At 38.0% G+C, this 21,418-nt stretch overlaps 1 protein-coding gene and 1 pseudogene across 1 annotated transcript; both read left to right on the top strand.

Moving 5' to 3' along the window:
- The first annotated feature begins 1,506 nt into the window (after nucleotides 1-1,506).
- On the top strand, nucleotides 1,507-6,087 carry LOC148126277 (protocadherin gamma-B5-like). Its single transcript, XM_087930562.1, has 2 exons — nucleotides 1,507-4,462; nucleotides 5,660-6,087. Exons 1-2 carry the CDS (start codon nucleotides 2,042-2,044, stop codon nucleotides 5,666-5,668), a joined length of 2,430 nt encoding a protein of 809 aa, XP_087786688.1. The 5' UTR covers nucleotides 1,507-2,041; the 3' UTR covers nucleotides 5,669-6,087.
- A 3,936-nt stretch (nucleotides 6,088-10,023) lies between these two features.
- Nucleotides 10,024-15,801, top strand: LOC148126276 (protocadherin gamma-B5 pseudogene; annotated as a pseudogene).
- The last annotated feature ends 5,617 nt before the right edge of the window (nucleotides 15,802-21,418 follow it).

Below are 21,418 nucleotides of genomic sequence, written 5' to 3'. Positions count from 1 at the left end.
TGATTATAGATATATATGGTTTTAATTTTAACTATTAAATTATGGCTTCTGATGGTGTATCCTAATTTAAACTTCAGGAGTATATAAATAGGCTTTCCAGTTGTGGAATGAAAGAACCCTGCAAAAGGCCTAGGATAGAATAATAGTAACTTGGTTGTTTTCTTTGCAAGATTTTTACTAATACTATTTGCTCAAATTTTTCTGTATGTAAAAATCTCTAAAATGCATTTGAAAACATATTAAAGAAACAGAACAGGAAGGCAAGGAATGTTGAGGGTCCCATCCCCTAGGGAGATACATCTGGTGCCACCCAGAAGAATGGCCTTCTCCATGGTGGCTCCCTCTTTCTGGAACATCATTCCCCCAGAGATTTAGAATGGCCCCCACTCTAATACTCTTCCAGAAGATGCTGAAGACGTGGTTCTGCCAGCGGGCCTGGTGAATGCGGAACGGGATGGAGCCCATTAAATGGCTTGTATGATGTGTTGGCGCCAAGGCAAGGGGTTAATTCATTTCATTTGATTTCATTTATTATATATGACTCTTTTATTAGTTTTATTGTTTTTATATTTTTGTAAGTTGCCTTGAGTCGCCATGTGCGAATAGGTGGCAATATAAATCTCCTAAATAAAATAAATAGATAAATAAACACAAATCTGATAAGGAAGAAATATAACTGAGAAAATGCAACTTTTTACAACTTTTGATTGAAGGATCTGCAACCAATTGCTTTGCACTTATAGGACCAGGAACCGTGTAGATATAGCTTGGAAATTGAAAAGAAATGGGCTACTTCTCTGAAAACATCATTACTGATTAAGTTCTGCCTAACTGTCCTGCTCTTACTTTATTTCTTTAACATTCTTCATAAATCTGCTGTTTCAATTCTGCACTGAATTTTAGAATGTAAACTTCTCAGGTGTAGAATTTGTCTTTTTGGTTGTTGCACTAAAGTAACTGGTTCAATCCAAATATTCTGAACTTCAGCTCCTGATAACATGGTGAGCAACTGTATTTTAAACCATTCTGTATATCCAATACGGTCTGGAATCAGATTTGGTTTGGTTTTTAAGTATAACATAACTGCAAACCTTTCATATTTCGTGTTTTTCACACTCTATTGTATTACTTTTGATTCCATGCATTTTTGAGCCTAGCTGTTGTTCCAATGGTATCTCCTATCTCCAAATGAATATATTTTCAAAATTGTGGCAACCTGCTTTTATGCTAATATTGGATAATAGACCAACCAGTTTATACTTACAAAGGCCAGCATCTAATTTACTGAATTAGCCACCTAATTAGGGCTCATATTTTATGTCTTCAGTACTATATTAAATTTAACAACCTCAAACAAAGATATAAGAATATCGGATTTATATTATCTTGTATTCTTAATAAACACTAGTAGAGCAAAATTAATTCTGATGATTCAGCAATTCTAATTATTTTTAGAACAAATTTCCAGTTCATAATAAAACATTTCTTATGATCCTTCAAGGAAGAAAATTCCATAGAGTCCTGGGACATTTGTTAGAGTGATTAAAAGACTTTCCATTTATTCTGCTTCTTCCTATTTGTTTGTTTGTTTGTTTGTATCCCAATTTCATCATTTTTGCAAATAACTCAAGGCCAAAAACATATCCAGCACATATTCTTCCTATTTTCCCAACAACAACCAGGTGAGAAAAAAGAAACACAAGAATGCCAACTCTTCCAAAATCTGTTGATTAACATAGCATTTATTCTGAACACCTCAAAAACCGGTGAGCATGCAAGTATTGCAGTTTCCCCTCTGGCCTCAGGGTGTCGCTCTTAACCAACGGGGACGCAGAAGAGAATGCAGAACTGCTGCTTGTTATACAGATGCATCCCAAAGGGGGATTCCGGCATTTCGTTTAAGACAGGGAAAAGAGCAAATCACAAATGCAAAGCAGGCTTGCGAAACGGGAAGGTCCCAGACACTAAGAAGAAACGAGAGTGTTTCTTACTATTCTGCATTTAGATGAGATTTTGAGGCAGTCACTTCATCGCAGAGGAGATGGAACGAGGGCAAGGAGGGAATGGCAGAGCAATCCGAAGGCAAGTACTATCGCTCTTACTCTTGTCGGTTTCCTACCGGGCCGTCTCCGAACAGATTCATTATTCAATCCCCGAGGAGATGTCAAAAGGTTCTATAGTGGGCAATCTTGCAAAGGATCTAGGACTGAGTCTCAGAGAGCTGGCAAGTCGCAAAATGCATGCCATCTCTGTGGACAAGGTGCAGTATTTCAGAATCCGTGCAGAAAATGGAAACCTCTGTGTGAATGATAGGATAGATAGGGAAGAAATATGCAACAGAATCCCACTGTGTGTTCTTAATATTGAATTAGTGGTTGAAAATCCGTTAAATATTTACCATCTAAAAATAGAGATACAAGACATAAATGATAATTCTCCACAGTTTCTCAGTAGCGTAATCCAGTTGGAGATAATTGAAACAACCCAAATAGGCACCAGGTTCCTTCTTGGGAATGCCAAAGATCCAGACATTGGCACAAACACTTTACAGAATTATCATCTTAGCACTAATCCTTACTTTACTTTGGATGTGAAAGAGGGTCAAGATGGAAATAAATTTGCAGATTTAGTACTGCAGAAACCACTTGATCGTGAGGGTGAACCAACGGTTCAGCTAACACTTACTGCGCTAGATGGTGGGAAACCCAGAAAAACTGGAACAGCCCAAATATGGATCAATGTCACCGACGCCAATGATAATGCACCTATATTCACCCAAGAAGTCTACACAGTCAATCTGAGGGAAAATCTACCAGTTGGGTTCCTGGTGCTGCAACTTTTAGCTTCAGATAAAGATGAAGGCTCAAATGCACAAATCAGATATTACTTCAGCAATATACCGCTGAGTGCAAATCAGAAATTCAGCCTAGATTCAACCCGTGGAATGATTTCTCTTGTGGAACCATTGGACTTTGAGGAAAACACAGAGTATGTGATGACTGTAGCAGCTAAAGATGGAGGTGGATCAATGACCCATTGTAAAGTAGAAGTAAAGGTCCTTGATGAGAATGATAATGTGCCAGAAATTATATTTGCAACTGTTTTTAGTCCAATTCTGGAAGATTCTCAGATTGGAACAGTTATTGCTCTCATCAATGTACATGACAGGGATACTGGTAATAATGGAAAGATTGTTTGCTATTTAGAAGATGACTTGCCATTCAAGATTCTTCCATCATCTAAAAATTATTACAAGCTCATGACAGATAGACCTCTAGACAGGGAGAAAGCATCTCAGTATAATATTACAATCACAGCCATTGACAAAGGAACTCCTCCATTGAGTGCAAACAAAACCATTGTGCTGCAGATCTCTGATATCAATGACAATGCTCCTGCTTTTGAGAAAGCTTCCTACAGCATCTACGTGCCAGAGAACAATCCTTCTGGTGCCTCCATCTTCCAGATTCAAGCCTTTGATCCGGATCTGGATCAAAACTCACACATCACATATTCAATCCTCACCAGCAACATTGAAGAACTTCCCATCTCCTCCTATATCTCCATTCATTCTGAGACCGGCATCATCTACGCCCAGCGATCCTTTGACTATGAGCAGTTCAGAGAATTCCAGCTGCAGGTGAAGGCCCAAGATGGCGGGAGTCCCCCTCTCAGCAGCAACGTCACAGTCAGGGTGTTTATCCTGGATCGGAATGACAACAGCCCCCAGATCCTATCCCCTTCACCAGACTCCAAGGACTCTGCCCTCTTTGAGATGGTCCCTCGTTCAGCCGAGGCAGATTATCTGGTAACAAAGGTGGTGGCTGTGGATGCTGATTCCGGACACAACGCCTGGCTCTCCTACCAGCTGATTCAAGCCACAGAACCAGCCCTCTTCACTGTTGGCTCCCATACGGGTGAGATCAGGACAGCAAGAACTTTTATGGAGAGAGATGCTGTGAAACAGAGACTGGTCCTTCTGGTGAAGGATAATGGACAACCGACTCTCTCAGCGTCTGTCACTCTGAACCTGGTGTTTGCTGAGAACTTCCAGGAGGCCCTTCCGGAGATGAAAAACCAGATGAACAGCTCAGAGGATCAGTCCGACTTGCAGTTCTATTTGGTAGTGGCCTTAGCGGTGATGTCATTTTTATTCCTCTTGTCAGTGATTCTAGCCATTGCCATCAAACTGCGGCAGTCAGGAAATTCCAGTTTCTTACCATGTTTTGCTCCCGTTTCCCATTCCACAGCTGGGGTCATATTTCCACCCAATTTTCAAGATGGGACTCTGCCTTATTCCTACCAGCTTTGCCTCTCCTCAGAATCCAGAAAGAATGAATTTACCTTTCTGGCACCAAACATTCATGTTGCAGAGAATGTGCTTTGTGATGGAAAAACGGAGGTGCCTCTTTCAAGCAATGGAGAAAGCAATTTGCATCTTGAGGTGGAAAATAATGGGAAGGTAAATATCAATTAAATGCCAACTCCATAAATCTATTCCCTAAGAAGCAGCATACTCCTACATTAGTTTATTCAGAAGCTGATTCTATTCTATTTTACTGTTCCAATACATAAGGTTATATTTCTTGCCGATATTTTGCTGAACCATTTAACTTACCCTTCACAAAAAATGGAATAATTAATTTGAATTGTCCAATTGAATACAATAGCAAGGTAAGTTTTCTTTTTAAAGGATTTCCATAATATTTAAAAGGGAATTAGCACGTTGATTTTAGTTGTGTATTTTTTTTATCTAGATAGTAAGTGTTCTTATGAAGTAAATGATTTTAAATTAGTATTTATTCTAATTAAGTTGATGGTAACTTTTATAGTGAGGATTAAAGTTCTTTTCAAAATATTTTTCTGAGATACTATTTGATTTATTATTGCACAGATTAATTTCAAAACTATTAAGAAAATATACCAGGTAAGAGAATTCCCTTATGTCACAATGATTTTAGGAATATGCCAATCTGTTTCATTTAGATTAATTGTTTGACTATTTTCTGTTCTCTGTCTAAAAATACTCACTCTTCAGTCCTCTGCACTCTTTTCTAATATTATATGTCACAATGCCACTATATATTACTTAATTTAGACAAGTAAATATATCTTATATTTTACTATAACAAAATGTTTTCTAGAACAAAGAGCTTCTCTAGGTATTAGATAAAATTAAAAGTTTTTTAAATGTTATGTAAGGCTCACGCTTCCATCAAAAGTACTGTAGTCATGCAAAGCTAATAAGCATAGAACTAGGTACTGTAATATAAAATGTTTAATTAAACTAAAACAGAATTAAATTCCTGGTCAAAGGCAACAGAATCATAGAATTTTGCCATCATATCTTCTCTTCTACTGAATGTAGACATTCAAACTAAAGCATCCAAGATAGAATCATAGAATGATAGGCCTGGAAGTGACTTTGGAAGTCTTCTAGTCCAGTGCCCGACCCAGGAGACAGGAAACCTTATACTATTCCGGAGTGAAGAACTTTGCTTTTATCTCTATTGAATTCTTATCAGCATGTTTCTCATCAAGAGAGTTAAAAATTTTATTTTTGTTTTAAGTAATAGTTATAAAACCTAATTTGAGCTTATTTGCATATTTGCTTCCACTTCTTCATAATTACTCTGCTATAATTGTTGATTGATTGCAGGGTACATGATTTCTTTCAATGGAAAACCAGCTGTCCCACATCCTCATGGACTATGTTAGCACAAAATGAGCTTCTTCATTCTATTTGCAAAAACAAATGAGGATGCATTTAAATTGCATACAAAATTGAATCTTTTCTGTATCATAAGAACAGGCAATTGGCAATACGTTGCATTGGTTATTGATAGCAAGGCTTGGTTGTTCCTTTAAATTGTGCTTCAGAATTTTTAACTTTTATTTTCATTTGGGTGCTATTTATGTTTATTTTGATTGAAGTATTAGCCAGTACTACTATTTGCTCTTGAGGCTTTTTTGCTGTGCAAGAAAACACAAAAGCTGCAACTGCTGAACAGATTATTTTATAAAGAACAGTTTTTCATACACAAACTTCTTGAATACTTTTAACTAAATAAACATAGAAACATCATACTTCACTCATAGATATTTCTTTGATATGTTCTTCCTCATCCAGAGAGACAGAATTTCTATCCATTCAAATAAGAATAGTAGAAATGAATAGTAAAAATATTCAGAATTGCACTAAAGAGTAGTATAAGATACAGCTGATTTTGGTTCAGTGGCTGATGCACCAAAGGCTAAGCAGTGGGCTTTAAAAAATTTAGCAACGTGTTCTCTGCCCGGTTGCTGGCTGGGTGTGGCCATGGTGAGTGTGGCCTAGTCAGCCTCCTGTACCAAGGCAGCTGGGGGCATTTTTGCCCTCCCCGGGCTTTGGAGGCTTTCCTCAGGCCTTGGGGAGGGCAAAAACAGCCTCACATGTGTATACTCATGTCTGAACATGTGGAACTCCTAATAAAGGCAGAGGTTTGTATCCAAACTGAACACAGCAAGGAAGAAGCGCCAGGGGCTCTGTGGAGGCCAGAAACGGGACCATTTCCAGCTTTCCCAAACTTCCGGAAGGCCTGTTTTTCACCCTTCAAGAGCCTCTGCGTGCGCTCTGCATCCAAATGGGCCGGGTGGGGACTCCTGGAACGAGGCGGGGTGGGCGGGGCCAGCCAGGATTGGGATTGGGGGGGTCTCCGAACTGCACAGAATTGTAGCGAGGGGCTCTCCCAAACCCCTGTGAACCCCCAGCAGTCTACCCCTGCTTGAGTTAATAGTTGGATAGGAAACTAGCAGGATATCGTAGAATTATAGGCTAGACATGGAAATTGAAATACATCCAAAAGGCAACAATGACAGGAAATATCTGCCTACAAAGAAGCATCTCTGCTTTTTACCAAGAGTCAAGCTGGTTGGAAGAAATCGTTATCTAGCACCTGTATAGAGCTATTTGCATAATGCTGGGCTAAGAAGTAAGAGAACCTTATGTTTGTTGAACATAAAAAGGCAAAATGATTTTAAAAGGGTAATAATTTAAGAATTTGCCTAATTCTTTTTTTTTTTGTTAGCATGGTTATCCTATGAATCAGAGGTATTAAGTTTATATATACTGTAGAACGTATATATACACCAACTATTTTCTTGCATTTTTGCTATAATTCATTTGGTTCATTTGGCTCAATATTGTCTGGTGTAACTTCTGTTATAGGATTTTTTTTTCCATTATTGTGGTGATTATGAAATTTGCTTGACATGCAGAATGCCGCAGGTTTGAAACATCACAGAATTTTAAAATTAGTATTACATTTTTCTTTCCTTACGGCACCTTTTAGGCAAAAATTACCAATGTACCATTTTATAGTTCTTGTCACTTTAGGTAGGAGGGTTTCAACTTCACCCTAGCTCCCAACTAGCCCAATTAGGTAAGTACCCAGTTGCAATACTTACTCCTTTGGATTATTTGTGAGCTGGAGGAAAACACAGCAGCAGCTCAAGCATTTCTTAAAGCCTAGTGGAAAATTGGATTTCTCCAAAGAAGAAAAAAATTTTAAAAATGTTTCTGCTGAGTTTCAAATCATCCTTTGCAGGTTAGACAGGAGCACTATGCTATTGGAACATTGTTTAATAGAATCATAGAATAACAGATTTAGAAGGGACCTTGTGGGTCTTCGATTTCAACTCTCTGCTCAACGAATGGTTGCCCAATCTCTTCTTGAAAATGGTAGAGTATCCACAACTTCTGGAGGCAAGCTGTTCCACTAATTAACTGATCTCACTGACAGCAAATTTCTCCTTAATTCTAGGTTAGATCTCTTTAATAATCTGTCCTCCATTACTTCTTGTCCTGCCCTCTGATGCTTTGGAGAATAGCTTGACCCCCTCTTCTCTGTGACAGTCCCTTAAATATTGAAAGATTGCTATCATGTAATCCCTTATCCTTTTCTTCGCTAGACTAGTCATGCCTAGTTCCCACAGGTGTTCATCATATGGTTAATCCTCGAGAATCCTTACCATCTTTGTTGCTCTTCTCTGAACACTTTCTAGAGCACCAACATTTATTTGTTTGTTTATTTGTTTGTTTATCATCATGATGACCAGAAGTAGATGCAGTATTCCAAGTATGTCTTACCATTGCAGTATAAACGCTTCACTTTGTACTAACGCTTCCTTGATGCAGCCTAGGTCTGACAGCATACTGTTGTAACCCAGTTGACAGAATATTCCTGTCACTTCATGCAGTGGCCCTTTGAAATAAAGGGGTCTTCCTAGCAAAAACTAAACCACAATAGACAAACTGGATTGCAGGACTTCAGCTGCCAAAGCCAGAAAAACTACTTTTAATATGGAGCAGGCAGAGATGCACTGCAGTGGATTGAGAATTAGAAGGGGATTAAATCATCCATTGTTTCCATCCAGACATTGTTGATTGGCCACAAATAATAATATGATTAGTCACCAGAAAGTCTTTTTCTATTTCTTTAAAGCAGTGTTTGTCAACCTCAGCAACTTTTAGATGTATGTATTTCAACTCCCAGCATGCTGACCAGGAAATTATGACGTCCACAAATCTTAAAGCTGAGGAGGTTGAGAAACACTTCTTTAGACGACTATTCAACAATAACCTTTGGCAAGATCTAAATCACTCCTGTTCTTTCTAAAATTCAGGTTTAAATAAATAAGGTTAATTTAATGACAAGAAGTGAATATGACTTCATTTCTTCCACATCTTCATAAAGTAAGAACAGAAAACTAATGGTTAAGTTTAAAAGGTAATTTCAAATGACCTAACCAACTTTCCTAAGACTCCTTCAAAGCATTGGCAACACTCCTGAATATGCTAGAATGCCAAATGATGAAAACAGGGTTCCAAGCTCAAGAAAATCTTTATATTTCATAAACCTATATTTAAGGGATATAATTTCCATTTTCCCCCTTTGAATGTGTGCATAGCAGCTTCAGTTTGGAAGAATTCTGTCTTACATCACAGTGCTAAGTCTTTAGAGAGTTCAAACGAACACTTTGAAAAAGTTTATTAAAAATCCTTCACCAGGAAATATATCACATATTTATTAATAGACTTCTAGAGTCATACATATACATTTCTAAATTTAAAGTTTTAATTTCACTGAACCAGTCATGAAGTGTATTATAACAACATCGTGATCTTTCAGTTGCAAATTTCTGTGTACTGCACAATTACTAATTGAGCCAAATACCCTAACATATAATGCATGAAATCATCACACAGGCCATATAATAGGGGTAGCACTTCTAGGCACTGGCATTGGTGTTTTCATTTACTTTAGATACAAAATACCATTCAATAGATTAAATTGTAATTTCACAAAAATATTTTCTTCATGAAGAGTTAATATAATCTGGCACCACCATGATATAACAGTGATTCTGTATTTAATCAATAACAACCTTTTACTGACTAAACTACATAATTCATGGCTGAAACATCTGCTTTTGGATAGTTTTTCTTCTGAAAAAACATTATTTTTTAACCCAGTGAAGAGCTCTGTAGAACTCAGAAACTTGCATACATTTTACTGTTAGTGTGGCTATCTTGATACGGAGATAAAATATTGCTTGTTCTATTGATAAAAGTACACAAAAAACCTGTAAACACACATTATTTACCATAAGCGCTACAGATTCAGATCTCCATCATAAACAAAACAATCACAACTGGGAGATGGGGGAATCTGAATATATTTAAGATGCTTCTTGCAGTTCTGCATCTGAGACTCAGAGTGCCGCTGTTGACCAACATAGTTCCCAGAAAGGAGCTGGAAATCTAATGGGGCTTCCTGCCTTCTGACTATCCAGTCACCAAATGCAGAGCAGTCAAAGAGCAGGATTAAGGGACACTCACCGACCATGGCAGAGAAAAGAAAACCACTGCAGTGTAGATAAAACTCAGGAGAATCCCAGGACGCTCTTGATGCTTTCTTTCTAATGGGAATTTATACTGCTCAGCTTACTGGATTGGACAAAGCACTTTTCATCACAGTTGGGATGGACGGCAGGAGCAAAGCTAAGAGCAGATCTGTAAAAAGGCAAGTATGTCTCCTCTTCTTAATGTCTTTCGTCTGCCAGACTGTCTCGGAGCACCTTCGCTATTCAATTCCAGAGGAAATGGGAAAGGGTTCCATTGTGGGGAATCTTGCCAAGGATCTGAAACTGAGTGCTGCAGAAGTGGGAAATCGCAACCTGCACATCCTTTCTTTAGGCAAAAAGCAGTATTTCTCCATTAATGCTGAAAATGGGAATCTGTATGTAAAAGACAGGATTGACAGAGAGGAAATCTGTGGGGAAACTGCACTCTGCCCCATCAGTTTTGAAGTGGTGAGTGCAAACCCCATGGACATATTTTACATAACAGTAGAGATCCAGGATATTAATGACAATGCACCACATTTCTTAAATGGTGATATCAAACTAGAGATAAGTGAATCCTCTTTACCAGGAGCCACATTTCCACTCGAACAAGCAGAAGATCCTGATATTGGGATATATTCTGTCCAGGAATATCATCTAAATATTAATAAGTATTTTATTTTAGCAATTACTAAACAAGACTCTTTAAACAAATATGTAGAATTAGTACTGGATAAACAGTTAGATCGAGAAAGTGAAAGTGTCATTACTTTGACACTTACAGCTCTTGATGGGGGGAACCCTCCAGAAATTGGAACAGCCAAAATATGGATCAAGATCATTGATGCTAATGACAACCCACCTGTCTTCAGTCAAAAAGTATACAAAATCAGCCTCAAAGAGAATGCATCAAAGGGATCTACTGTAATACAGGTGAAAGCCACAGACAAAGATGAAGGTTCCTATGGTCAGATCAATTATTGTTTTAGCAATATTGCTGATAACACTCATCAAAAATTTGATTTACATCCAGAAAATGGACTTATAACAATTCAAGAAGAGTTAGACTTTGAGGAAACCCGGAAGTATACCATAGCAATAGAAGCAAAGGATGGAGGTGGCTTAGTAGCACACTGTAATGTTGAAATAAAGCTACTAGATGTGAATGACAATGCCCCAGAACTAATTCTCGCCTCCTCATCCAGAGAAATTCCGGAAAACTCTCCATTAGGAACATTGGTAGCCCTCATCAATATAAAGGATAAAGATTCAGGGGATAATGGGGAGGTCAATTGCCATTTACAGAATGCCTCCCCATTCAAAATAGTATCAGCAGCTAATGGCTACTATAAGCTGCTGACAGATGGTCCCCTAGACAGAGAAAGCACCCCAGCATACAATCTTACAATCACAGCCACAGACAAAGGTACACCCCCTCTTTCTACACAGAAAACCATCTCACTGGAGATTTCGGATATCAATGATAATGCCCCTACCTTTGAGAAATCCTCATACACCGTCTATGTGGCAGAGAACAATCCTGCTAGCTCCTCCATCTTCAGCATCAAAGCTGTAGACCCCGATCTTGGTCGCAATGCTAGGATCACCTACTCCATCCTCACTAGCAAAATAGAGGCGCTACCTCTCCCGTCTTACCTCTCCATTAACTCAGAAAGTGGCACCCTCTATTCTCAAAGGTCCTTTGACTATGAGCAACTCCGGGAATTTGAGGTACAGGTGAAGGCTGAAGATGGAGGCTCCCCACCTCTCAGCAGCAATGCCACATTGAAGGTGTTCATCCAGGACCAAAATGATCAAAGCCCTCAAATTCTGTATCCTTCTCCAGGAGCAGAAGGTTCAGCCTCCTTTGAGATGGTGCCTCGCTCGGCAGAGATGGGGTACCTGGTTACAAAGGTGGTGGCTGTGGACACCGACTCTGGCCACAATGCCTGGCTCTCTTATCATCTACTGCAAGCCACTGAGCCGGGGCTCCTCACAATTGGTGCTCACACTGGTGAAATCAGGACATTGCGGACATTTCTGGAAAGAGATGCTCTGAAGCAGAAACTAGTGGTCTTAGTGAAGGATAACGGGCAGCCCCCGCTCTCTGCTACAGTCAGTCTCAATCTGATTTTTGCTGAAAACTTCCAAGAGGCACTGCCAGAAATAAATCACCAAGCCACGGATTCAGAGCAACAGTCTGAGCTCCAGTTCTACCTAGTGCTAGCCTTAACTTTGATCTCCTTTCTGTTCCTCTTGACTGTAACTCTGGTCATTATGATGAAACTCCGACAGTCGGGGAATCTGAAATTTCTTCCATGCTTTGCTCCCATTCCCCATTCAAGCAATGCCATTATATTCCCACCAAATTATGAGGAAGGGACTATTCCTTATTCCTATCAGCTCTGCTTATCTTCTGAGTCCAAGATACACGAAATTACTTTTCCAACTCCCAAAGTTCAAGCTGCTGAATATATTTCATGCAACCAAAATTCTGATGTTCTTCTGCCTACTAATGGGGTGAATGTCGTAAATTCTGAGATGGAAAAATCAAATTTGGTGAGTTTTCTTTTGAAGAATATAACTATATGCATCTTTTTTCTGAAATTGAAACATTAGATGAGTCTATAACAATTGCCAGATCCTTTAAGTTCTGTATAAAAAGAAAATTATTTTTATTTTTTTTAGAAGATTATTTTCTAAAATTCTGAGATGGAGAAAATTAATATGGTGAGTTTTCCTTTGAAAAGTTTTCCTTTAACTTTACATATCTTGTTAATGAAATTGAAAATTTTAAATTTTTCTATAAAAACTACCAGGTCCTTTACTTTCTGTGTAAAAATAAGGTTATCTACTTTATTGTACAGAGGCTGTCCTTCACGTATGACCACAACTGAGCCCAGAAATTTCTGTTGCTAAGCAAGAAAGTTTTAATGTGAATTTTTCTGCATTTTCTGATCTTTCTTGCCACACAGTTGGTAACCGAATCACTGCAGTTGTCAACTTAGTAACACTGTTAAGTGAATTTGACTTACCCATTGACTTGGCTTATCAGAAGGTCACAAAAATTGATCACATGACCCTGGGGGATTACAGTTGTCTTATGAGTCAGTTGCCAAATATCTGGATTTCGATCATGTGACCATGGAGATGCTATAATAGGCGTATCTATGAAAATGGTCATGTTACTTTTTTTCAGTGCCATAATTTCGACCAGTTACTAAATGAACTGTTGTAATGTGAGAACTATCTCTAGTCCAGTTATCTATTTTACTCAGTGTTTCATTTTAAGAAAGATTTAATTTATGTATTAATTACATTTATATACCACCCAACTCACTGCCAAGCAATTCTGGATACTTTACACTGTCATAAATGTGTGGTTTTATAAGAATGATTGAAACCAGATAAGAATTGAAGAGGTTTCTTTCATAGATTTTTCTAGAGAACGGAAAGGAAATGAGTAAACTTGAATCATTTATAACTGTTTTGAATGAAATTTAGTAGTAATAACCTCAAATATATATAATGAATGACTTTTTAATGATTATTCAATAGCAACACTTGTAATTAATTAATAGAGAGCTTTTGAAGCACTCAAAATGTTTCACCTTTTTTGATACACGCAAAATGTCTCAATAATGGATGCCAATATTTCGTGTGAGACATTTTTACAAGATGAAGTTAATATGAAATCCCATTTCATTTTCAACTGTGACTATAATTCATCTAAAATCATTTCTATTTTCTATGTATTTATTTTAATAAATTAAACAAAGTTTTAATTATCAAGTAATCTTTGCCGAGCACAGGAAAAATTTTCCCATAAATAAAGAGATATACTAATAATCCATATTAAATGTATGTGCCTTACTCTTGAAAGGGATAATAAAAAGCTTTTAAAAAGACTCATTGCTTTCCTTTCTTCTCAACATATTCCATAGTGTCGATTAATAATTTGTCAAAGCAGCTTACACTTTAGAAATCTAAAAGTAAAAGTCTACTTAAGGCACACTTCCTCATTTTCTCTTTTCATTTAACAATGAATTATTTTTTTAAAAAAGGAGACCCATTATCACATTGTCACACCCTCAATAGCCCTGACAAGAAAATGATGGAATCTATTCCTGGTATCAGGTTTTTGCAAAAAAAAAAACCAAAACCAACAATATTAATTATAACATAACATTTGCAACTAGGTTGTTTGCTGCAATTGTGGGCTTCCAAATTTAAAACATGGAGGACAATTTTAGGATACTGTATATAAAATCCAATATTTTACCAGTGAAAAGTTTGTGCCACATCCTATTTCTACTGCTTGATTCAAAGTGAACTCAGTCAAACAATAAAGCCATTTCATGGATTTCAAAGGGCAGAAATTTACATTCCAAATAGAAGAAAGGACAATAAAGTATTGTTTATGATCTCATGCATGTCAAAGGTAGCTGGAAAAATAAGCTCATATTAATTTATACGCTCTGATAAATCAGCATGGAATTAGGCACATATGCAAATCTCAAAAAAACCACTTCTTGGTAACTTTAACATGACTCAAAATATTCTCATTTGAAATAATATAATATACAAAGCATAATAATACTAATTCATTATGTTTACCACTGACAGAAAGCTTTTTAATACATATAAATGTGCACAAATATTCACAGTAGTAATGGCAACAATAACATTAATGAAAGGACCTCTATTTACCAAACAAGGCTTTGCTAGCATATTGATTATATACAGATTAAATGATAAAAGAGAAAATGACATAACAGAAGTTAGAAAAAACATTACGAGAAGAAGTAGAGAAGTGAAAGGATGTAAAAAAGACTTTGAAACATTTTCAAATCCTGGGTGGTTTCATTAATGAAAACTATGTTCTAATATTGTTACCTTCTGTTGTAGTCAGGAATGTGGTTATATGATTTAAACTGACTTTCCAGATCTATCAGGAATTGTTATAGGCAGAACATATAGAATACAGATCATTTGGAAAGTTATACTGCTAAGAACATTTTTCTAATGCTTAAAATGAACCAGTATTTTTAAAGTGATTGGAACACACCTTCTTTCACTCATGCTCCTCATGCTCCTTCTTCCTCTTATTTGTAAAACTATTGTCTATGCAAAAAAGAAAAGAAATAGAAAATTGACATTTAGTAGTTTCCCTCTGGTGCCATGGTATGGTTGAGGATAAACTAAATTCTGAGATCAAATACACCATACCTTTATTGTTAGATATACAGAAACCATAGACTGTGTTCATCATAGGGCCAGTAAATATGAAAGCAATCGAGTAAAAATGCAGTAAGAACTTTAAGATATATTTTAAGTATCATTGTCACCCATTTATTGAGTCTAGCCTGTGTGTCATGGGGTAGGTAAGAGTATTAAGATGCATAAAACTCCAAATCTTCCATTGTGCTCATTTTCCTGAGGCCAGGCCTACTGGAGTGAATTAACAAGTATTAACATTGCACTGTACCATGACATTAAGAGCTCAATGAATGAAAGTTCATTGAAAGATCTATGTTATAATTGCCCCATCATGAAGAGAGAGAGAAAAAAACAAAAACTACAAGGCAAACTCTTACAAAACTCTGCTGCAGTTTTCAGTTAATATAACATTTATGAGCACCCAAACAGGATTCATATATGAACATCCCAAAACAGATCACATCCAAGCACTTTTTTTATATTGGCTACTATTACCTTTTTTATCAATTGTGGAAGAGAATCCGTTGCAGTTTCCCCTCTGGCCTCAGGGTGTCGCTCTTAACCAACGGGGACGCAGAAGAAAATGCAGAACTGAGGCTTCCCAAAGAGGGATTCCGGCATTTCGTTAAAGACAGGGAAAAGAGCAAATCACAAATGCAAAGCAGGCTTGCGAAACGGGAAGGTCCCAGACATTAAGAAGAAACGAGCGTGTTTCTTACTATTCTGCATTTGGATGAGATTTTGAGGCAGTCACTTTACCGCAGAGAAGATGGAACGAGGGCAAGGAGGGAATGGCAGAGCAATCCGAAGGCAAGTACTATCGCTCTTACTCTTGTCGGTTTCCTACCGGGCCGTCTCCGAACAGATTCATTATTCAATCCCCGAGGAGATGTCAAAAGGTTCTATAGTGGGCAATCTTGCAAAGGATCTAGGACTGAGTCTCAGAGAGCTGGCAAGTCGCAAAATGCATGTCATCTCTCTGGATGAGGTGCAGTATTTCAGAATCCGTGCAGAAAATGGAAACCTCTGTGTGAATGACAGGATAGATAGGGAAGAAATATGTGGCCGAATCCCACTATGTGTCCTTAATCTTAAAGTGGTTATTGAAAATCCGTTAAATATTTACCATCTAAAAATAGAGATACAAGACATAAATGATAATTCTCCACAGTTTCTCAGTAGCGTAATCCAGTTGGAGATAATTGAAACAACCCAAATAGGCACCAGGTTCCTTCTTGGGAATGCCAAAGATCCAGACATTGGCACAAACACTTTACAGAATTATCATCTTAGCACTAATCCTTACTTTACTTTGGATGTGAAAGAGGGTCAAGATGGAAATAAATTTGCAGATTTAGTACTGCAGAAACCACTTGATCGTGAGGGTGAACCAACAGTTGAGCTAACACTTACTGCACTAGATGGTGGGAAACCCAGAAAAACTGGAACAGCCCAAATATGGATCAATGTCACCGACGCCAATGATAATGCACCTATATTCACTCAAGAAGTCTACACAGTCAATCTGAGGGAAAATCTACCAGTTGGGTTCCTGGTGCTGCAACTTTTAGCTTCAGATAAAGATGAAGGCTCAAATGCACAAATCAGATATTATTTCAGCAATATACCGCTGAGTGCAAATCAGAAATTCAGCCTAGATTCAACCCGTGGAATGATTTCTCTTGTGGAACCATTGGACTTTGAGGAAAACACAGAGTATGTGATGACTGTAGCAGCTAAAGATGGAGGTGGATCAATGACCCATTGTAAAGTAGAAGTAAAGGTCCTTGATGAGAATGATAATGTGCCTGAAATGATGTTCGCATCCATTTTTAATCCAATTCTGGAAGATTCTCAGACTGGAACAGTTATTGCTCTAATTAAAACAAATGACAAAGACATGGATGATAATGGAAAGGTCATTTGTTATTTAGAAGATGACTTGCCATTCAAGATTCTTCCATCATCTGACAACTACTACACACTCCTGACAGATAGACCTCTGGACAGGGAGAAAGCATCTCAGTATAATATTACAATCACAGCCATTGACAAAGGAAATCCTCCATTGAGTGCAAACAAAACCATCGTGCTGCAGATCTCTGATATCAATGACAATGCTCCTGCTTTTGAGAAAGCTTCCTACAGCATCTACGTACCAGAGAACAATCCTTCTGGTGCCTCCATCTTCCAGATTCAAGCCTTTGATCCAGATCTGGATCAAAACTCACACATCACATATTCAATCCTCACCAGCAACATTGAAGAACTTCCCATCTCCTCCTATATCTCCATTCATTCTGAGACCGGCATCATCTACGCCCAGCGATCCTTTGACTATGAGCAGTTCAGAGAATTCCAGCTGCAGGTGAAGGCCCAAGATGGCGGGAGTCCCCTCTCAGCAGCAACGTCACAGTCAGGGTGTTTATCCTGGATCGGAATGACAACAGCCCCCAGATCCTATCCCCTTCACCAGACTCCAAGGACTCTGCCCTCTTTGAGATGGTCCCTCGTTCAGCCGAGGCAGATTATCTGGTAACAAAGGTGGTGGCTGTGGATGCTGATTCCGGACACAACGCCTGGCTCTCCTACCAGCTGATTCAAGCCACAGAACCAGCCCTCTTCACTGTTGGCTCCCATACGGGTGAGATCAGGACAGCAAGAACTTTTATGGAGAGAGATGCTGTGAAACAGAGACTGGTCCTTCTGGTGAAGGATAATGGACAACCGACTCTCTCGGCTTCTGTCACTCTGAACCTGGTGTTTGCTGAGAACTTCCAGGAGGCCCTTCCGGAGATGAAAAACCAGATGAACAGCTCAGAGGATCAGTCCGACTTACAGTTCTATTTGGTAGTGGCCTTAGCGGTGATGTCATTTTTATTCCTCTTGTCAGTGATTCTGGCCATTGCCATCAAACTGAGGCAGTCAGGAAATTCCAGTTTCTTACCATGTTTTGCTCCTGTTTCCCATTCCACAGCTGGGGTCATATTTCCACCCAGTTTTCAAGATGGGACTCTGCCTTATTCCTACCAGCTTTGCGTCTCCTCAGAATCCAGGAAGAATGAACTTACCTTCCTGGCACCAAACATTCATGTTGCAGAGAATGTGCTTTGTGGTGAAAAAACTGAAGTGCCTCTTTCGAGCAATGGAGGAAAAACATTACAACCTGAGATGGAGAATAATGGGAAGGTAAATATTGAACTCCAACCTCTATGACAGCTCCCCCTCAAAGACAGCAGACTCTTAGACATGTCTACTCAAAGTAGATTGCATTCTCTTTTACTTTTCTAACATCTAAAATTGTATTTCTTCACAATATTTCACTGAGCCATTAAACATTGCTTTCTCAGAAAATGGTCCACCTAAGTGTAACATCAAGGTAAGCTTCTTTTTTTAAGAACTTCCATATAGTTTTAACATAGGATCAGTTAAATTAATTTTATTACTGAAGTTCTTCTGTCTAAGCGGTTAGTATTTGCATAAAGTTAAGAAGTTTAATCTGAATCTTTATTGTATTTAAATAAGTTGTAAGTTTTTAACTCAGTTTCAACATATTATTCTGTGGCAGCATTTGAATGCCAGCACCAAGTACTGTTATTATTTTGAAGGATACATACCAAAATTGGTGGGGAGCAAGGGTGGGGTTCTACTGGTTTGGACCCGTTCAGGCGAGCTCCTTTCTCAGAAGATCATCTGGAAGCAAACCAGTTCGCTTCGATGAACATGTGGGCCTACTCTTGACCTTCCTGACCCTTCTCTTTCCTGTGCTTTATTTCCTTTTTTAAGAGCACAGCTGATTCATGCAGCAGAGCAGTTTGCTGTGCCTCAGCTGTTTTATTTATTCACAGGGACTGATGTAAAAGGTATTAGAGCTTTTAAAAATGCAGAGCTCGCACAGAGCACACGATCACCGAACCAGTTGTCATACTGGTGAAATCCCATTCCAGGGTGTGTGTGTGTGTCACAATGCTTTTAGGACTATGTTGATACGTATTACTTCAAGTTTGACTACAAATTTCTGAGTCCCAATTTTTGAGTCCCAAGTGTACAAGTAAAAATGTCTTGATTTTACAGTCTCAAAATATTTGCTAGAACAAAGAGATAGCCCAGGTAATACAGTACTTATGTTAGACTGTCTTTCATTATATATATAAAAATACTTCTCACCCCTATGGGTGGTATGTGTCTTCCTCAATCTCAGAACCTCTACCAGAGACTGGGAGTTGGATTCTAACATTGGACATAGAGCTCTGATGTTGTTCTGATGTTGATCTGTTAAAGCCACTCTCCCAGCTTATGAGTCACAGCCCAAAATGTTCCTAGCATCATTTTAGGATCACTTTGGCCTTTACTTTCCACATCCTCTCCAGTTCTTCCTACTTTTCCTAGTACTTTTCCAACTTCTGATATTCCTTCTTCGTGTTGTTGCTATCACTTGGCACTGCTACATTACTGTATCACCACTGCTGTCTTCTGCTCCTTGTCTGTTACCACAGTGGTTGCTTGACAAGTAGCTGCCTATCTGTCTGGATCTAAAAGTCCCATAGGATCCCAGCCCTCTTATTCTTCATGACCTTCTGTGGGATCTCCCATCTGAACTTGGGAGGATCTAACCCACATACCGTGCAGATATTCCTGTACACAATCCCAGGTTATGCTGTTCAATGCATGCCGTTCCTGCACTATATAGAGGCAACTCTAAGATCTCACCAAATTCTGCTTGCTACATGCATTTCATTATAAGTGCCATTCCCTTACTCTGGTAGCCTGGATATGGCAAATGATTATATCACTCCATTTAGAGAAGGTCTTATATTTTTTATATGTAAATTGTATATGTATTTAAAGAATCGCAGACAAATAAAAACAATTTGTAATGATAGTTGTGCTGGTATTCCATTTAAAAATGCAGTGATCATAAAAAGTTAAAAGATCTGTAGTCATGAGTTTTATCTTTATAGAATCTTTATGGGCTTTCTGATTATGATCTCAAGGTTCATGATTATAGAATGTAAAAAAAACTCAGAACTGATCAAGATCCAAGTCCAAGTCCATAGAATCATAGATTCTGAAAATTTTGGCTACTATTCATGATCTCTGTTGAATACAAGAATCCAAATAAAAAATTCTAGGGAGATTGCAATCTAGTTTTGCCTCTGAGCACATCCAAGAAGGGAGAGTTGATTACATTTGTAGGCAGATGGATCCATTGTCAAATGATTGTTAGTGTCAATAAATGCTTTGTAATATTCAGAACCTGCTTTCTTAAAACTTAAATTGGTTATGTATGTCTTACTTTTGGACATGTTTCTACATTTTCTCTATTTCTCTATTTTTCTTTGTTGTATCATCGGGGTGCTTGAAAAGTGCTATACTATTCTTTCTGTTCTTATATTAACAATCTCATCATTATTTTGATTGCGAAGAGTCACAAAAGAGAACACTAAACAAATAATTATTGTCTCCAGCCTAAACATGGCTAATCTCTTGAATATATCTTCATATTTATGTTTGCCTGACCATCCTTTTACTTCGTTGAATCTATTTCCAATTTGTCTAAATATTTTTTAATGTGGGTATTCACAAATAATACTATAATGCTGGAGTCTGAATAATGAAAAATAAATTTAAATTTCCCATTATTTAAAATTCCACTTTTCTTCCTGCAGCTAAACTGTATTTACCATTTTGCAACTGCTTCACAATACTGATTCATGTAATTTGGAATTAAATAATGAGAGAACAGTTAAGAGAACTGGGTATGTCTAGCCAAAGAAGAGAAGGGTTAGGGTGACATGATATCTGTCTTGCGGTACCTGACGGGTTGTCATAGAGAAGAGGGGGTCAATTTATTCACTATAGCACTTGAGGGCAGGACAAGAAGGAATGGGTGGAAGTCCATTAAAATCCAACTGGGAACGGAGAAGAAATTTCCTGACAAGTGAGAACAATTAATCAGTAGAACAACTTACTTCCCAGAGTTGGAGGTTTTCAAGAAAAGATTGGGCAACTATTTATTCAGGATGGTATAAAGTCTCCTATCTTGGGCAGAAGGTTCGACTAGAAGACGTTGAAGGTCCATTCTAGCCCTATGATTTTATGTTAGTTGGATGTTATGTTACATTACATTACGAGATAGGTGTAGAATGAAAATTCAGATATTTATACACACATTCCTTGCGCATCTTGTATTGCAACTAAATAAATCTGGGAACTTCATGCAGTACTCCACCCATAAGAATGTTACATTAATGTTGCAGCTGACAAAGCTGCAACAGGCTATTAAAAAACTTATTGTGAAAAATTTCTCCTA

The sequence above is a fragment of the Pseudonaja textilis genome, chromosome 3 (assembly GCF_049901715.1).
Source record: "Pseudonaja textilis isolate UNSWEBS1 chromosome 3, rPseTex1.2, whole genome shotgun sequence".
Classification (NCBI taxonomy): Eukaryota; Metazoa; Chordata; class Lepidosauria; order Squamata; family Elapidae; genus Pseudonaja; species Pseudonaja textilis.
Note: the sequence above shows the minus strand (reverse complement) of the source record. Positions and strands in the feature narration are given on the sequence as shown.

Coding starts and splice junctions, on each gene's coding strand:
- LOC148126277 (XM_087930562.1), top strand. CDS start 2,042: ATGGAACGAGGGCAAGGAGGGAATGGCAGAGCAATCCGAAGGCAAGTA.